Raw genomic sequence first — 19,734 nt, forward strand, 5'->3', positions numbered from 1 at the left:
CATCATTATGAAGCTGTACTATAACAGCCTTATGAAGCTGTACTATAACAGCATTATGAAGCTGTATTATAACAGCATTATGAAGCTGTACTATAACTGCATTATGAAGCTGTACTATAACAGCATTATGAAGCTGTACTATAACTGCATTATGAAGCTGTACTATAACATCATTATGAAGCTGTACTATAACTGCATTATGAAGCTGTACTATAACAACATTATGAAGCTGTACTATAACAGCCTTATGAAGCTGTACTATAACATCATTATGAAGCTGTACTATAACATCATTATGAAGCTGTACTATAACAACATTATGAAGCTGTACTATAACAGCATTATGAAGCTGTACTATAACAGCATTATGAAGCTGTACTATAACTGAATTATGAAGCTGTACTATAACAGCCTTATGAAGCTGTACCATAACATCATTATGAAGCTGTACTATAACAGTATTATGAAGCTGTACTATAACAGCCTTATGAAGCTTTACTATAACATCATTATGAAGCTGTACTATAACATCATTATGAAGCTGTACTATAACAGCCTTATGAAGCTGTACTATAACAACATTATGAAGCTGTACTATAACAACATTATGAAGCTGTACTATAACTGCATTATGAAGCTGTACTATAACTGCATTATGAAGTTGTACCATAAAATCATTATGAAGCTGTACTATAACAACATTATGAAGCTGTACTATAACAGCATTATGAAGCTGTACTATAACAGCCTTATGAAGCTGTACCATAACATCATTATGAAGCTGTACTATAACAGTATTATGAAGCTGTACTATAACTGCATTATGAAGCTGTACTATAACAGCCTTATGAAGCTGTACTATAACAACATTATGAAGCTGTACTATAACAGCATTATGAAGCTGTACTATAACATCCTTATGAAGCTCTACTATAACAACATTATGAAGTTGTACTATAACAACATTATGAAGCTGTACTATAACAGCATTATGAAGCTGTACTATAACAACATTATGAAGCTGTACTATAACAGCATTATGAAGCTGTACTATAACATCCTTATGAAGCTCTACTATAACAACATTATGAAGTTGTACTCTAACAACATTATGAAGCTGTACTATAACAGCATTATGAAGCTGTACTATAACAACATTATGAAGCTGTACTATAACAACATTATGAAGCTGTACTATAATAACATTATGAAGCTGTACTATAACTGCATTATGAAGCTGTACTATAACAGCATTATGAAGCTGTACTATAACAGCATTATGAAGCTGTACTATAACAACATTATGAAGCTGTACTATAACAACATTATGAAGCTGTACTATAACAGCATTATGAAGCTGTACTATAACAGCATTATGAAGCTGTACTATAACAACATTATGAAGCTGTACTATAACAGCATTATGAAGCTGTACTCTAACACCATTATGAAGCTGTACTATAACAGCATTATGAAGCTGTACTCTAACAACATTATGAAGCTGTAGTATAACTGCATTATGAAGCTGTACCATAACAACATTATGAAGCTGTACTATAACAACATTATGAAGCTTTACTATAACAACATTATGAAGCTGTACTGTAACAACATTATGAAGCTGTACTATAACATCATTATGAAGCTGTACTATAACAGCCTTATGAAGCTGTACTCTAACAACATTATGAAGCTGTACTATAACAGCATTATGAAGCTGTACTATAACAACATTATGAAGCTGTACTATAACATCACTATGAAGCTGTACTCTAACACCATTATGAAGCTGTACTCTAACAACATTACGAAGCTGTACTATAACAACATTATGAAGCTGTACTATAACAACATTATGAAGCTGTACTATAACAACATTATGAAGCTGTACTATAACATCATTATGAAGCTTTACTATAACAGCATTATGAAGCTGTACTATAACAGCATTATGAAGCTGTACTATAACAACATTATGAAGCTGTACTATAACAACATTATGAAGCTGTACTATAACAACATTATGAAGCTGTACTATAACAGCATTATAAAGCTGTACTATAACAACATTATGAAGCTGTACTATAACAACATTATGAAGCTGTACTATAACATCACTATGAAGCTGTACTATAACAACATTATGAAGCTGTACTATAACAACATTATGAAGCTGTACTATAACAGCATTATGAAGCTTTACTATAACAACATTATGAAGCTGTACTATAACAGCATTATGAAGCTGTACTATAACATCATTATGAAGCTGTACTATAACTGCATTATGAAGCTGTACTATAACATCACTATGAAGCTGTACTATAACAGCATTATGAAGCTGTACTATAACATCATTATGAAGCTGTACTATAACAGCCTTATGAAGCTGTACTATAACATCATTATGAAGCTGTACTATAACAGCCTTATGAAGCTGTACCATAACATCATTATGAAGCTGTACTATAACAGCCTTATGAAGCTGTACTATAACAGCATTATGAAGCTGTATTATAACAGCATTATGAAGCTGTACTATAACTGCATTATGAAGCTGTACTATAACAGCATTATGAAGCTGTACTATAACTGCATTATGAAGCTGTACTATAACATCATTATGAAGCTGTACTATAACTGCATTATGAAGCTGTACTATAACAACATTATGAAGCTGTACTATAACAGCCTTATGAAGCTGTACTATAACATCATTATGAAGCTGTACTATAACATCATTATGAAGCTGTACTATAACAACATTATGAAGCTGTACTATAACAGCATTATGAAGCTGTACTATAACAGCATTATGAAGCTGTACTATAACTGAATTATGAAGCTGTACTATAACAGCCTTATGAAGCTGTACCATAACATCATTATGAAGCTGTACTATAACAGTATTATGAAGCTGTACTATAACAGCCTTATGAAGCTTTACTATAACATCATTATGAAGCTGTACTATAACATCATTATGAAGCTGTACTATAACAGCCTTATGAAGCTGTACTATAACAACATTATGAAGCTGTACTATAACAGCCTTATGAAGCTGTACTATAACAGCATTATGAAGCTGTACTATAACAGTATTATGAAGCTGTACTATAACAACATTATGAAGCTGTACTGTAACATCACTATGAAGCTGTACTCTAACAACATTATGAAGCTGTACTATAACAGCATTATGAAGCTGTACTATAACATCACTATGAAGCTGTACTATAACAACATTATGAAGCTGTACTATAACAACATTATGAAGCTGTACTATAACAACATTATGAAGCTGTACTATAACAACATTATGAAGCTGTACTATAACAACATTATGAAGCTGTACTATAACAACATTATGAAGCTGTACTATAACAGCATTATGAAGCTGTACTATAACTGCATTATGAAGCTGTACTATAACATCATTATGAAGCTATACTATAACAACATTATGAAGCTGTACTATAACTGCATTATGAAGCTGTACTATAACAACATTATGAAGCTGTACTATAACAACATTATGAAGCTGTACTGTAACATCACTATGAAGCTGTACTCTAACAACATTATGAAGCTGTACTATAACAGCATTATGAAGCTGTACTATAACATCACTATGAAGCTGTACTATAACAACATTATGAAGCTGTACTATAACAACATTATGAAGCTGTACTATAACAACATTATGAAGCTGTACTATAACAACATTATGAAGCTGTACTATAACAACATTATGAAGCTGTACTATAACAACATTATGAAGCTGTACTATAACAGCATTATGAAGCTGTACTATAACTGCATTATGAAGCTGTACTATAACATCATTATGAAGCTGTACTATAACAACATTATGAAGCTGTACTATAACTGCATTATGAAGCTGTACTATAACAACATTATGAAGCTGTACTATAACAGCATTATGAAGCTGTACTCTAACAACATTATGAAGCTGTACTATAACTGCATTATGAAGCTGTACTATAACTGCATTATGAAGCTGTACTATAACTGCATTATGAAGCTGTACTATAACAGCATTATGAAGCTGTACTATAACAACATTATGAAGCTGTACTATAACTGCATTATGAAGCTGTACTATAACAGCATATGAAAGAATGTGCGTAAAGTATATGGGTTTGTATTCTGGGTGTTGTTCTTGCAAAAGACAAGTCCTTGCAGCAAGCTCAAAACATGTAAATGTTTATGCTGCTATCCCGTATAGTGACAGTTTGCATCAATATGACCGTCTGTGCTGGAGAACGAGTAGCGCGGCTGTTGTGTTTTACATCTCTACAGTTTCAGTATCACATCCTATCATAGTGTGCTTTGGTCCATTATGTAAATATCATGTGCTTCCATGTTGGTCTACGATGAAGAATGGTGTGTAGGTCCCCTGGCCAGCCGTTGTGTGTGTTCTGCTGGCCCCAGCAACGCTGCTCAGCAAGCAGTGAGGACATGGCTGCAACAGCCATTCAATAAGCTGTGTACAAATTGGAGGGAGCAATAACTCAATTGCTGCAGCTAATTCACTCACGGTCGAGGCACGGGTCCAGAAAAGTTGGATAATGCAGTGGAGGCCTGCAGGGAATTGTTGCCCCAAAGCCATCTCATTCAATATAGGCCAGGCTTCAGCCAGTATTACTCATCGGCTGAACAAGTCCGGCCGACAGCTGGCCCTATTTGAATGCCCGGCTCCTTCACTTTGAAATATATAGTTCTTTAGAGGGGAAGGAAAAGTTTAACGAATGACCCTGAAGGTAATCCAGTAGCACTGTAGTTCATGGCATGACATGTTACACAGTATCAGCCACATTAGCAATGTCTGCTCGATAAAGATTCCTGCAAGTCGGGGACAAGAAAACAGACAGGAACAGTGAATGATATGAGTCTGGATCAAGTACAGTCTGTACTGTCGGTCGGAGGTACATGTAAGACTCATCAGACCAATATTCTTCACGAAGGAAGAAGAAGAACACCCATCAGATATCTCACTGCTAATTGCCTTTGGGATCATTACACTGTCTTTAGTGTAATGGGTTTGTTCTGCTGAAATGCTTGTGTGCTATGTGCTGTGTGCTTGGTTTATGTTGAAAGAAGATATTTAATCCTGTTTAAAAACCTCAAACCGATATAGATTTCTTTCAATATGTGCACGATTCGTACACCATTTCCTTTATGAGGACAGATTTCAACATTTGTAGATTTTACAGTGACAGTGCATTGGTCTTAGTCATTTCTCCAGCAGTCTTTCCCTATTATTGTGTGATCCTCAGTTTAACATATCACTCAGTATGAGTCATTAGACATGATGGAATATCATAATACTTCTGGGAGACATTTTAGAAATCTCATAAATCACCAGGAATGACCTCTGGTGGATTAACGGTCCTGTTGGTGGAGAGAGAGTGTGGAATGTTGGCACCCCTCAATGAACCACACATCCTGATTCGTTGGGAGAGGGGAGAGGGGGCTAAGGAGACACAAGAAGAAGAAGAAGAAGAAGAAGAAGAATAGAATGATTGGGAGAGGGGTCTGCAGCAGTGTTTTTGATTAAGTGGACAGGTGTCCCCATAAATATCTGTCTGGTGGTTGAGGATGGAGAGAAGCCCGTATACAGAGGTGTACCAAAATGACAGATGACCATGGCTGTATAGAGGACTAATTTATGAGGCTACTCCTGAATTACTATTGGTGTGGTATGTGGTGTGCTTTCTGGCGCCACATGACGGCCATAGCATCACCCGAGTGTGAGTTGAATTTTGGTAGTAGTGAAGAGTAGCTAGCTAGCTAGCTTCTAGTCCAGTGGCTAGTACGGAACTCTCACTTCATCTGACTGAGTCCTACTACAAAGCCACAGATAGTGTGGATGGTTGATGACACCATGATGACAACGCGCTGCCTCCCTGCTTCCGGCTCTTCTCTTTGAACACCTCCTCCCTCCGCTGACCTCAATCAAGCCATGAACATTCTCAACCTTTAGTCTCTTGACTGTCGATCTACTCATGATGAATAATTATGTTGTTTTTAAATTGCTTGTTTTTTGTTTTTGTTGCTTTACAGCACTTTGAAATGTTCTTTATGTACAGCACTATAAAAGTTGAATCAATTATTGTTGTTATTATTATAAATATGGTTGTAGTGGTTCATGAGCAAATTCAACAGAGCTTTGCCAACATGAAAGAGGCGTGACACTGTAACTCTGGGCATCAACTGTCTTAACCATATTAAATGAACTCCTCTCCACCAGACATGTAGAAAGGGCAGGGAACAAAGACATGGGCACAGAGAGAGACATAAAAGTGCAATGAAGAGTCTCCCAGAACATCATGACCAAAATGATATGTGGTTGCTATAAGATGGAGTGCACAGGCAGGGGGCCTACTGCTTTTTATTACCAGGATAATAAAGGTTCAAAATATGTATCAGACTGAGTTCTCTTCTATACAGGACCCAAGTCAAATGATGGAGGGCTATTTGTAACCCCATGTGAAGAAGGAAGAGGCCAAGAGGTTAGAAGGAGAGGGGGATGGTGTGATTAGAGGGGGGTTGTTTCATCCCTGTGAGTTGGTTTCCCCATGCACACCCCTACCTCCCTGGTGGGGCACTTGAGCACACATGTAGGCCCACCCCTCTGGCACTCTCGATGAGGGGAACATTATTCCATGACCTCTGCCTTTCTCACTGGTGTACCTGTCAGTTCTAATCTGTTTGCAGCACAGATGGGGAGGTGGGGACGGGCGGCCTAATATCTGCAAAATTGGGGATATTAGGAGAGAGGAAGAGACAGACTGGAAAAAAGGGAATGTTTTTGTATTTTGAATAGTGTTCCCTCCTATTAAGTCTACCAGCCATGTCTACAGACAGTCACGGACTACAAAGGGAAAACCAGCCACGTCGCGGACACTGACGTCTTGCTTCCGGACAAGCTAAACACCTTCACCGCCCGCTTTGAGGATTACACAGTGCCACTGATGTGGCCCGCTTCCAAGGACTGTGTGCTCTCCTTCTCCGTGGCCGACGTGAGTAAGACATTTAAGCGTGTTAACCCTCACAAAATTGCCGGCCCAGACGGCATCCTTAGCCGTGTCCTCAGAGCATGCGCAAACCAGCTGGCTGGAGTGTTTACGGATATATTCAATCTCTCCCTATCCCAGTCTGTTGTCCCCACATGCTTCAAGATGTCCACTGTTGTTCCTGCCCCGTAGCACTCACTTCTGTCATCAAGTACTTTGAGAGACTAGTCAAGGATCATAACACCTCTATCTTACCTGATACCGTAGAGTAGACCTGCAAACTGCCCTATTCCATCTGGACAAAAGGAATACCTATGTAAGAATGCTGTTCATTGACTATAGCTCAGCATTCAACACCATAGTACCCTCCAAGCTCATCATTAAGCTCGAGGCCCTGGGTCTGAACCCCACCCTGGACTTCCTGACGGGCCGCCCCCAGGTGGTGAAGGTAGGAAACAACACCTCCACTTCGCTGATCCTCAACACTGGGGCCCCACAAGGATGCGTGCTCAGCCCCCTCCTGTACTCCCTGTTCAACTCAATAATCAAGTTTGCAGACGACACAACAGTAGTAGGCCTGATGACCAACAATGATGAGACAGCCTACAGGGAGGAGGTGAGGGCCCTGTGAGTGTGGTGCCAGGAAAATAACCTCTTACCCAACGTCAACAAAACTAAGGAGCTGATCGTGGACTTCAGGAAACAGCGGAGGGAACACCCCCCTATCCACTTTGACGGGACAGCAGGGGAAAACGTGGAAGATTCAAGTTCCTCGGCGTACACATCACTGACAAATTGAAATGGTCCACCCACACAACCTCAGGAGGCTGAAGAAATTTGGCTTGGCACCTAAAACCCTCACTAAATTTTACAGACGCACAATTGAGAGCATCCTGTTGGGCTGTATCACCACCAGGTACGACACAACAGCAGGGCTCTCCAGAGGATGGTGCGGTCTGCAAAACACATCACCGGGGGCAAGCTACCTGCCCTCCAGGACACCGACATCACCCAATGTCACAGGAAGGCCAAAAAGATCATCAAGATCACCACTGCCTGTTCACCCCGCTATCATTCAGAAGGCGAGGTCAGTACAGGTGCATCAAAGCTGGGACTGAGAGACTGAAAAACAGCTTATATCTCAAAGCCATCAGACTGTTAAATTGCCATCACTAGTACATTAGAGGCTGCTGCCCTATATACATAGACTTGAAATCAATGGCCACTTTAATAATGGAACACTAGTCACATTAATAATGTTTACATATTTTGCATTGCCCATCTCATATGTATATACTGTATTCTATCCTATTCTGCTGTAGCTTAATCAATGCCGCGCTGACATTACTCGTCCAAATATTTATATATTCTTAATTCCATTTCTTTACTTTAGATTGTGTGTATTGTAAGATATTACCTGTTAGATATTACTGCGCTGTTGGAGCTAGAAACACTAGCTTTTCACTACACCCGGAATAACATCTGCTAACCATGTGTATGTGACCAATAACATCTGCTAAACACGTGTATGTGACCAATAACATCTGCTAAACACGTGTATGTGACCAATACAATTTGATATGATCTAATTTGATTTTTACTCTGACTGTTTTATAAAGTGCCATCCAATGCAAAGGCAGAGTTTGTTTAAGTGATGCTTCACTCCAGAATCCAGATGTTTTGAGCCCTTCAAAAGTTGTCTAATGTTGCCATGAGACCATATCCTATATTGTCTATTGTTTGATCCAGCTATATGCCTCAGTCCCATTGTTTCCAGTTCTATGCTTCCAAGTTACCTGATTATCTACCAACAGGCGCCGTTGGATGCAGCTACAGTTTGTTTGCTAAGACCTGGTGGTGTGGAAATGTTTCCTTCATGAGCATACATGTTCCTACCAGTGTTCATTTGTTTGAACACATGACACTATTGATTGATAGATGATACAGATAGACTAGGATGGTAGAGATCATTGAGTCCTCATGGTCCTCATGGTCAACTGTCTTCTATTCAGCAAGTAACCCAATTACTTTACTGAGTAAGCCACAACCTAGTGATGCTTTTTAGTGTAATGTTTCTGGACCACCATAATGCATATTGTAATGTAACCTCTCTTTCAGGCCTTCACCAGTAACGTGTGTACAGACTTCACTGCTGCGTTTTTCACATCATGTTGTCCCCCTCTCCTCCTCCCCAGATGTCCAGATGAATTCTTCGGCCAGCGGTGTTTGCAGACTGAGCCGCTGCGGTTGCGCATGCCCAATCCTTACAAAAGTATGTTCACATGACACCATCAGCTGAGAACAGAGTCACGTTGTCACTGGGTTTCCTCTGTGGTCCTCTTCCTCCTCCTCCTCCTTCCTCTCAGGTCAACCAAAGCCATGGGTGGTGCACGGCACAATAGTGTCACCGGTGGGATCGCTTTGCTTCTACTGTCCCTGGTGTTGCTGTAGTTCTAATTCAGTTTTCTCTGTCGTTCTCCTTTCACCTCCTCCCTGTCTCTTGTTCATATCCTCTCCTCTCGATACCCTCCATCGCTGCTCTCTCTCACTCCCTCCCTCCCTCCCTCCCTCCCTCCCTCCCTCCCTCCCTCCCTCCCTCCCTCCCTCCCTCCCTCCCTCCCTCCCTCCCTCCCTCCCTCCCTCCCTCCCTCCTCCCTTCCTCCTCCCTTCCTCTTCCCTTCTTCCTCCCTTCCTCCTCCCTCCCACCTCCCTCTCTTTTTGTGGTTTTATTTCTTTCCATCAGGTGTCCGAATGACTTTACTGGTGATCGCTGTCAAAACTACGTCATGGCCAGTTTCTACCGTATGTCCATTTCCTCTTCTGTCTCTCTATCCGCCTCTCTGCCTGCCTGCCTGCCTGCCTGCCTGCCTGCCTGCCTGCCTGCCTGCCTGCCTGCCTGCCTGCCTGCCTGTCTGTCTGTCTGTCTGTCTGTCTGTCCTGCATGTGGTACAGGATGTTGACATGTGGCATGACTCTGTGTTGTTTGGTCCTAATAGTTGTTGCTCTATCATCTGTGTGTGTTGACTCATCCCCGTGGCGATGCTCCGTTCAGACCAACATCATTCATTTGTTGATGTTCTAATTTTAAAACAAATGACTGCATTACATAGATTTAGCGTAGAGATGCATTCACTGGATCTCCTTCAACACGTTCAGTCGGCATGTGACTTGGTACTGAATGTCCTTGACATTGATATGTACAGTAATTGCATGTGCTCTGCTAGAATGGAATACATGGATTGCTGTGTGTGTCTCCAGTTAGGGAGAAAACCAAAGTCATTTGTGATAAAATTAGTGCTGATCCATGGACAGAAATACCCTGATTATATTGAATTAGTTATCAAACAGGAATGTCAGATGACATAGCTGTTAGGAATAAGACCGATGACGCCTGATTCAGCTTAATGACATTGCCAGTTGTAATACAAATGACATTACAGTCCTAATTGACTGATTACATTAACTGGTCGTTATTCTAATTTCTCTGTATCTTTTGTCAATTTGTTATTGATAAGATAAACTACCCAGGGTACTTTTTGACTATCCATATTGCCCATGGATCATCACTAAATCCCATAGGAATGCAATAGGCAAAATAAGCATGTAGGTATTGCATCACTTCATATGGAACATGCTTGTCTGAATGAAATGCATAGGCAGTCTACAATGACAACACCTGCCTTTACTGGTCACATCATGGATCAGGACATGTATGGACAATGCCATTCTTAGTTGTATTCCCTGAACACACACGTGCACACGCACATACACACACACAGAGCTTACCCTGGTATTGTCCTCTCTGTTTTTGCAATAACAAGTCCCAAGCTTTAGCAGCAGCAGAATGCCATTCTCACAGTAAAACAACAAACTCTGCCTGCTCTCACAGAGGTCCTCCTCAGCCCTGAGTTCCTGCCCTATAATTACATTACAGTGCAGTATTAAACAGCACTAGTGGCCCGGGGCGACAGAGCTTAACCCAACACCAGCGCTCCACATTGGCAACCCCAGCAAGCATGTCCATCAACCTCACAATTACACCCAGATTAGAGATGCATATGGAGAACTTGAGCTCGACAGCTCATCCCTCGAAGCTATTGGCTCTGATGTACAGTTATCTGCCCAAATAAAGGAAATACCAACATATAAAGTGTCTTAATAGGGTGTTGGGCCACCACGAGCCAGAACAGCTTCAATGGACCTTGGCATAGACTCTACAAGCGTCTGGAACTTTTTTGGAGGAATGCAACATAATTCTTATGCAAGAAATTCCATCATTTTGTTGATGGTGGTTTAAAACGATGTTTCAGGCACCACTCCAGAATCTCCTATATGTGTTCAATTGGGATGAGATCTGGTGACTGAGACAAACCTGCACACCCTTTAAACCCTCTAAGCTCTTTGAGACCCCTCTTTCAATGTCACTGAGATCTCTTCTAGCCATGGTAGCCAAAATAATGAGCAACTGGGAATTTTTCAAGTTACAAGTTTTATTGTCAAGTGCACAAATACAGTGAAATGCCTTTCTTACAAGCTCTAAACCAACAATGCAGTAATCATCAATGAAGTCATTTTTATACAGGACCTTAAGCATGATGGGATGTTAATTGCTTAATTAACTCAGGAACGCTCATTTACTCAAGAGTTTCCTTTATTTTGGCATTTACCTGTATGTCCACATACTGTGTGGGATCATGTATTTGTGCCCCACTCAGGGTTGCTATGTTTCCCTGTGTTTACACATCAACATGTCCCCTGCATTAACTAGTATTTATCCATGAGGGGATCTTTTAAGGGCAGTTTAAATCTCCAAAAGGGATCGACTCCTCTTAGAATTTCACAAAGGGTTAAAGTGGTTGTCTAGTAGGATTAAGGTAGGGTTACAGCGGTTGTCTAGTAGGGTTATAGGGCTTCTCTAGTATGATTATATTAGTTCTCTAGTAGGATTATAGTGGTCCTCTAGTAGGGTCATAGTGGTTCTCTAGTGGGTTATAGTGGTTCTCTAGTAGAGTTATAATGGTTCTCTAGTAGGGTTATAGTGGTCCTCTAGTAGGGTTATAGTGGTTCTCTAGTGGGTTATAATGGTTCTCTAGTAGGGTTATAATGGTTCTCTAGTAGGTTATAATGGTTCTCTAGTGGGTTATAATGGTTCTCTAGTAGGGTTATAATGGTTCTCTAGTGGATTATAATGGTTCTCTAGTAGAGTTATAATGGTTCTCTAGTGGGTTATAATGGTTCTCTAGTAGGGTTATAATGGTTCTAGTAGAGTTATAATGGTTCTCTAGTGGGTTATAATGGTTCTCTAGTGGGTTATAATGGTTCTCTAGTAGAGTTATAATGGTTCTCTAGTAGGGTTATAATGGTTCTCTAGTAGAGTTATAATGGTTCTCTAGTGGGTTATAATGGTTCTCTAGTGGGTTATAATGGTTCTCTAGTAGGGTTATAATGAATGTCTAGTAGGGTTATAATGGTTCTCTAGTGGGTTATAATGGTTCTCTAGTGGGTTATAATGGTTCTCTAGTAGAGTTATAATGGTTCTCTAGTGGGTTATAATGGTTCTCTAGTAGGGTTATAGTGGTTCTCTAGTGGGTTATGATGGTTCTCTAGTAGAGTTATAATGGTTCTCTAGTGGGTTATAATGAATGTCTAGTAGGGTTACAATGGTTCTCTAGTAGAGTTATAATGGTTCTCTAGTGGGTTATAAAGGTTCTCTAGTAGGGTTATAATGGTTCTCTAGTGGGTTATGATGGTTCTCTAGTAGAGTTATAATGGTTCTCTAGTGGGTTATAATGAATGTCTAGTAGGGTTACAATGTTTCTCTAGTAGAGTTATAATGGTTCTCTAGTGGGTTATAATGGTTCTCTAGTAGGGTTATAGTGGTTCTCTAGTAGGGTTATAATGGTTCTCTAGTGGGTTATAATGGTTCTCTAGTAGGGTTATAATGGTTCTCTCATAGGGTTATAATGGTTCTCTAGTAGGGTTATAATGGTTCTCTAGTAGGGTTATAATGGTTCTCTAGTGGGTTATAATGGTTCATTAGTTGGGTTATAATGGTTCTCTAGTGGGTTATAATGGTTCATTAGTTGGGTTATAATGGTTCTCTAGTAGGGTTATAGTGGTTCTCTAGTAGGTTATAATGGTTCTCTAGTAGGGCTATAGTTTTTCTCTAGTAGGGTTATAGTGGTTCTCTAGTAGAGTTATAATGGTTCTCTAGTTGGGTTATAATGGTTCTCTAGTAGAGTTATAATGGTTCTCTAGTGGGTTATAATGGTTCTCTAGTAGGGTTATAGTGGTTCTCTAGTAGGGTTATAATGGTTCTCTAGTGGGTTATAATGGTTCTCTAGTAGGGTTATAATGGTTCTCTCATAGGGTTATAATGGTTCTCTAGTAGGGTTATAATGGTTCTCTAGTAGGGTTATAATGGTTCTCTAGTGGGTTATAATGGTTCATTAGTTGGGTTATAATGGTTCTCTAGTGGGTTATAATGGTTCATTAGTTGGGTTATAATGGTTCTCTAGTAGGGTTATAGTGGTTCTCTAGTAGGTTATAATGGTTCTCTAGTAGGGCTATAGTGGTTCTCTAGTAGGGTTATAGTGGTTCTCTAGTAGAGTTATAATGGTTCTCTAGTTGGGTTATAATGGTTCTCTAGTAGGGTTATAGTGGTTCTCTAGTAGGGTTATAGTGGTTCTCTAGTAGGGTTATAGTGGTTCTCTAGTGGGTTATAGTGGTTCTCTAGTAGAGTTATAATGGTTCTCTAGTAGGGTTATAGTGGTTCTCTAGTGGGTTATAGTGGTTGTCTAGTAGAGTTATAATGGTTCTCTAGTAGGTTATAATGGTTCTCTAGTAGGGTTATAATGGTTCTCTCGTAGGATTATAATGGTTCTCTAGTAGGGTTATAATGGTTCTCTAGTAGGGTTATAGTGGTTCTCTAGTAGGGTTATAGTGGTTCTCTAGTAGAGTTATAATGGTTCTCTAGTAGGTTATAATGGTTCTCTAGTAGGGTTATAATGGTTCTCTAGTAGGGTTATAGTGGTTCTCTAGTAGGGTTATAGTGGTTCTCTAGTAGGGTCATAATGGTTCTCTAGTGGGTTATAATGGTTCTCTAGTAGGTTATAATGGTTCTCTAGTGGGTTATAATGGTTCTCTAGTAGGGTTATAGTGGTTCTCTAGTGGGTTATAATGGTTCTCTAGTAGGGTTATAGTGGTTCTCTAGTAGGGTTATAGTGGTTCTCTAGTGGGTTATAGTGGTTCTCTAGTAGGGTCATAATGGTTCTCTAGTAGGGTTATAATGGTTCTCTAGTGGGTTATAATGGTTCTCTAGTGGGTTATAATGGTTCTCTAGTAGGTTATAATGGTTCTCTAGTAGGTTATAATGGTTCTCTAGTAGGGTTATAGTGGTTCTCTAGTAGGGTTATAATGGTTCTCTAGTAGGGTTATAATGGTTCTCTAGTGGGTTATAATGGTTCTCTAGTGGGTTATAATGGTTCTCTAGTAGGTTATAATGGTTCTCTAGTAGGGTTATAGTGGTTCTCTAGTAGGGTTATAGTGGTTCTCTAGTGGGTTATAGTGGTTCTCTAGTAGAGTTATAATGGTTCTCTAGTAGGTTATAATGGTTCTCTGGTAGGGTTATAGTGGTTCTCTAGTAGGGTTATAGTGGTTCTCTAGTAGGGTTATAGTGGTTCTCTAGTGGGTTATAGTGGTTCTCTAGTAGGGTCATAATGGTTCTCTAGTGGGTTATAATGGTTCTCTAGTAGGTTATAATGGTTCTCTAGTGGGTTATAATGAATGTCTAGTAGGATTATAGTGGTTCTCTAGTAGGGTTATAGTGGTTCTCTAGTACGGTTATAATGGTTCATTAGTTGGGTTATAATGGTTCTCTAGTAGGGTTATAGTGGTTCTCTAGTCGGTTATAATGGTTCTCTAGTGGGTTATAATGGTTCATTAGTTGGGTTATAATGGTTCTCTAGTAGGGTTATAATGGTTCTCTAGTAGGGTTATAATGAATGTCTAGTAGGGTTATAGTGGTTCTCTAGTAGAGTTACAATGGTTCTCTAGTAGGGTTATAATGAATGTCTAGTAGGGTTATAATGGTTCTCTGGTGGGTTATAATGGTTCATTAGTTGGGTTATAATGGTTCTCTAGTGGGTTATAATGGTTCTCTAGTGGGTTATAGTGGTTGTCTAGTAGAGTTATAATGGTTCTCTAGTAGGGTTATAATGGTTCTCTAGTAGGGTTATAGTGGTTCTCTAGTAGAGTTACAATGGTTCTCTAGTAGGGTTATAATGAATGTCTAGTAGGGTGGTTCTCTAGTAGGGTTATAGTGGTTCTCTAGTAGGGTTATAGTGGTTCTCTAGTAGAGTTATAATGGTTCTCTAGTAGGTTATAATGGTTCTCTAGTAGGGTTATAGTGGTTCTCTAGTGGGTTATAATGGTTCTTGAGTAGGGTTATAATGGTTCTCTCGTAGGGTTATAGTGGTTCTCTAGTAGGGTTATAGTGGTTCTCTAGTGGGTTATAATGGTTCTCTCGTAGGGTTATAATGGTTCTCTCGTAGGGTTATAATGGTTCTCTAGTAGGGTTATAATGGTTCTCTAGTAGGGTTATAATGGTTCTCTCATAGGGTTATAATGGTTCTCTAGTAGGGTCATAATGGTTCTCTAGTAGGGTCATAATGGTTCTCTAGTAGGGTTATAGTGGTTCTCTAGTGGGTTATAATGGTTCTTGAGTAGGGTTATAATGGTTCTCTCATAGGGTTATAATGGTTCTCTAGTAGGGTTATAGTGGTTCTCTAGTAGGGTTATAATGGTTCTCTAGTAGGGTTATAGTTGTTCTCTAGTAGAGTTATAATGGTTCTCTAGTAGGGTTATAATGGTTCTCTAGTGGGTTATAATGGTTCTCTCGTAGGGTTATAATGGTTCTCTAGTGGGTTATAATGGTTCTCTCGTAGAGTTATAATGGTTCTCTAGTAGGGTTATAATGGTTCTCTAGTAGGGTTATAGTGGTTCTCTAGTAGGGTTATAATGGTTCTCTAGTAGGGTTATAGTTGTTCTCTAGTAGAGTTATAATGGTTCTCTAGTAGGGTTATAATGGTTCTCTAGTGGGTTATAATGGTTCTCTCGTAGGGTTATAATGGTTCTCTAGTGGGTTATAATGGTTCTCTCGTAGGGTTATAATGGTTCTCTAGTAGGGTTATAATGGTTCTCTAGTATGGTTATAATGGTTCTCTCGTAGGGTTATAATGGTTCTCTAGTAGGGTTATAATGGTTCTCTAGTAGGGTTATAATGGTTCTCTCGTAGGGTTATAATGGTTCTCTAGTAGGGTTATAATGGTTCTCTAGTAGGGTTATAATGGTTCTCTCGTAGGGTTATAATGGTTCTCTAGTAGGGTAATAATAGTTCTCTAGTAGGGTTATAATAGTTCTCTAGTAGGGTTATAATGGTTCTCTCGTAGGGTTATAATGGGTCTCTAGTAGGGTAATAATAGTTCTCTAGTAGGGTTATAATGGTTCTCTAGTAGGTTATAATGGTTCTCTAGTAGAGTTATAAAGGTTCACTAGTAGGGTTATAATAGTTCTCTCGTAGGGTTATAATGGTTCTCTAGTAGGGTAATAATAGTTCTCTAGTAGGGTTATAATGGTTCTCTGGTAGGGTCATAATGGTTCTCTGGTAGGGTTATAATGGTTCTCTAGTAGGGTTATAATGGTTCTCTAGTAGGGTTATAATGGTTCTCTAGTAGGTTATAATGGTTCTCTAGTAGGGTTATAATGGTTCTCTGGTAGGTTATAATGGTTCTCTAGTAGGGTTATAATGGTTCTCTAGTAGAGTTATAATAGTTCTCTAGTAGGGTTATAATGGTTCTCTAGTAGAGTTATAATGGTTCTCTTGTAGGGTTATAATGGTTCTCTAGTGGGTTATAATGGTTCTCTAGTAGGGTTATAATGGTTCTCTAGTGGGTTATAATGGTTCTCTAGTAGGGTTATAATGGTTCTCTAGTAGGGTTATAATGGTTCTCTAGTGGGTTATAATGGTTCTCTAGTAGGGTTATAATGGTTCTCTAGTAGGGTTATAATGGTTCTCTAGTGGGTTATAATGGTTCTCTAGTAGGGTTATAATGGTTCTCTAGTAGGGTTATAATGGTTCTCTAGTAGGGTTATAATGGTTCTCTCGTAGGGTTATAATGGTTCTCTAGTAGGGTTATAATGGTTCTCTAGTGGGTTATAATGGTTCTCTAGTAGGGTTATATTGGTTCTCTAGTGGGTAATAATAGTTCTCTAGTAGGGTTACAGTGGTTCTCTAGTAGGGTTATAATGGTTCTCTGGTAGGGTTATAGTGGTTCTCTTGTATTGTTATAATGTTTTTTGTTTTGTACAGGGAAATTATGATATGAATTAATCTACTCTACAGTATTATCAATTGGCCTTCTGTTTCCATGGCAAGTCATGGTATATGATTTATAGTATAGCAGTTTGTTTTCTTTTATTGCCTTTGCAAGTAGCCTTTATTTCTACAGTGCTCTGTACACTGTTGCGTCATATGTAATGTAAGCACCTGCAGATCTTTCCCAGAGCCTATTCAGCTGTCTTCTTTGTGCCAGCAGTATGGGCTCTTATGACATCTATCTTACTGTCATATTATGTTTAACCTCCATGGAGTTGCACAATATCCTCTATTTTCAAGAAGTGTATTCATTGTCAACTCTAGTCAACAGAGCCAAGCCTTTTTTCCTTAAATGACATGCTGAGACGACCTAGGCAGGGTGTGTGGTTGACATTTTTCAAACCTCCTCCATTACGGAAAGATACCCACAATTAAAATACTGTAAAAACATCAAAGCAAACCAAATATTTAATAAACATCGGGACCGACCAGGGATATAATCATTAATTACATTAGACCATTTATCTAAATCTTTTCCTTAGAAATGATCTGAAAATTCCCAACTATGCGTGACCCCTTTGAGAGAGGACCTTTGCGTGCACACACAAGAGTAGCATTGGAAACACGCTTGAGGCTCCACTTATAATAACATGAATGACAAAAAAGGCAGACAGTGCGAGATCTGACATGTGTAATTTAATTCAGAGAGCACACTGGAGAGGAGGCCATTTCTGTACACCAATTTCCTCTAAACGTACACATGCCTGTCTGTCACAGTTTCAAGTGTGCCCATCCACAATAGAGGTCAGGACCACTCGACTGATAGCCAATAGAGGTCAGGACCACTCGACTGACAGCACTGCAGCAAAACATATAGATCCAAACAGGACTTTAGAAATCGACTCACTTTACTAGTCAGTCAGAGAAGAAATGCATTTCAAAACCTAAGGATTAGCTTGTTGGCTACCATTTCAAATGACTGTATTGATTCCCTTGTGTTATTGCCCTACAGTGTAGATTGTGTACAGTAGAGACTGTTGAGCCATTGTAATATACATCTACCCTATATGGGCTAGTATTGCAATTCTCATCATGCTGTGAAGTTAGCTTTTTGAGGCCAAAACAGAACTAGAACATATAGAAGCATACAGAATCCCCTCCAGCCCTACACTCTCTCTCCGAACCTCATCCATCCACTTATCCATCCCACTTCCCTCCTCCTATCAGGGCGTCTCCCCTACCCTAAAGATCTCATTGATGGCTCTACAGAAAGCTAGACCCCCTCAGCCCCCCCAAGAGCATGTTGTCATGACAACAGCTGGGATTTTCTGCAACCCGACTAGAGCAAGTGGGCTGTCAGAGATATGGGTTCAGCAGCTGGAATGGTGCAGCCCTTCTCCACTTCTTCCCATGCAATATACTCCCCCCTCCGAAGCTGATTGGATAACTTTGTTTTGCGGATGAGGTGAAACATCACCTTAGCTTAGTCAATAGTATCAAGTTGTTGCTGGTCCTTAGATGAGGTTGGTGAACTGATTGCTGAGATGGACTCTGTCTTCCCTAATACATGTATCCCTCAATGAAGGCAATCACAGGCTTCACGTCTCATACCGTCACACAGGCCTTCCATCACATGCAGAACATACACTTACAGTCTATCAGTCATCCCCTCCCTTCCCCCATAACATGGTTATAATGTAATATTTTAGAGTGAATTGATCAGATTTTGTATTCCCATGGCATACAGGTAAGGTTTTTCTGTTAACATGTCATTGGACATGATACCATGGTCACATGTCATGTCCCATCGAATGTTTCCTGAATCTGAATGGAGTTGCCTGTGTTGAATGGAACATTAACATTGGACTGTGCTGCCATGTAGTGAGTACCAGAAGAAGTAACATCTAACATCCCTTATGATCAGGAAGATAGATTTAATTAAATAATATATTCAAATCTATTAACTGGACGACTAATCTATACTTTCAAAACGATCTATGTTCTTGTGCTATAGACCCATCTGTCATGGTAATATAATGTTTCATTAGCTAAGAAGTGCACTATGTCTTAATCTGCCCTTAATGGATGGCCCAGAGATCCCATCTTGTCATTATGGCAGTGAGTTAAGTGGATATCTGGATTTGCATGCTCTAGTCTAGTCTAACTGCTTGCTGTTGTTTTGTCTGCTTGTCTTGTGTCTGTCTGTGGTGCTTGTTTGGATGTCTTGATGGTCTTAGCTTGATGTTGTCCAGCTCCGTCCTGTTACTGTAACTGTTACTTATGACTCACCATCCGTGTCTCAACTGTCCCGTCAGTCCT

The 19,734-nt window shown here is 39.6% G+C and overlaps 1 protein-coding gene across 3 annotated transcripts in view; it reads left to right on the forward strand.

Moving 5' to 3' along the window:
• nrg2a (neuregulin 2a) overlaps window positions 1–19,734 on the forward strand; it is a 193,116-nt gene that overhangs the window by 160,887 nt on the left and 12,495 nt on the right. For 2 of the 3 annotated variants that reach the window (XM_045690100.1, XM_014129434.2), the window contains exon 5: window positions 9,784–9,842. In XM_045690100.1, the coding sequence (XP_045546056.1) occupies window positions 9,784–9,842 (59 nt within the window). Of the gene's footprint in view, window positions 1–9,235; window positions 9,313–9,783; window positions 9,843–19,734 lie in introns of all 3 variants that reach the window. The other variant, XM_045690101.1, reaches the window with a different exon arrangement.

This window comes from Salmo salar, chromosome ssa11, assembly GCF_905237065.1.
Source record: "Salmo salar chromosome ssa11, Ssal_v3.1, whole genome shotgun sequence".
Lineage (NCBI taxonomy): Eukaryota > Metazoa > Chordata > Actinopteri > Salmoniformes > Salmonidae > Salmo > Salmo salar.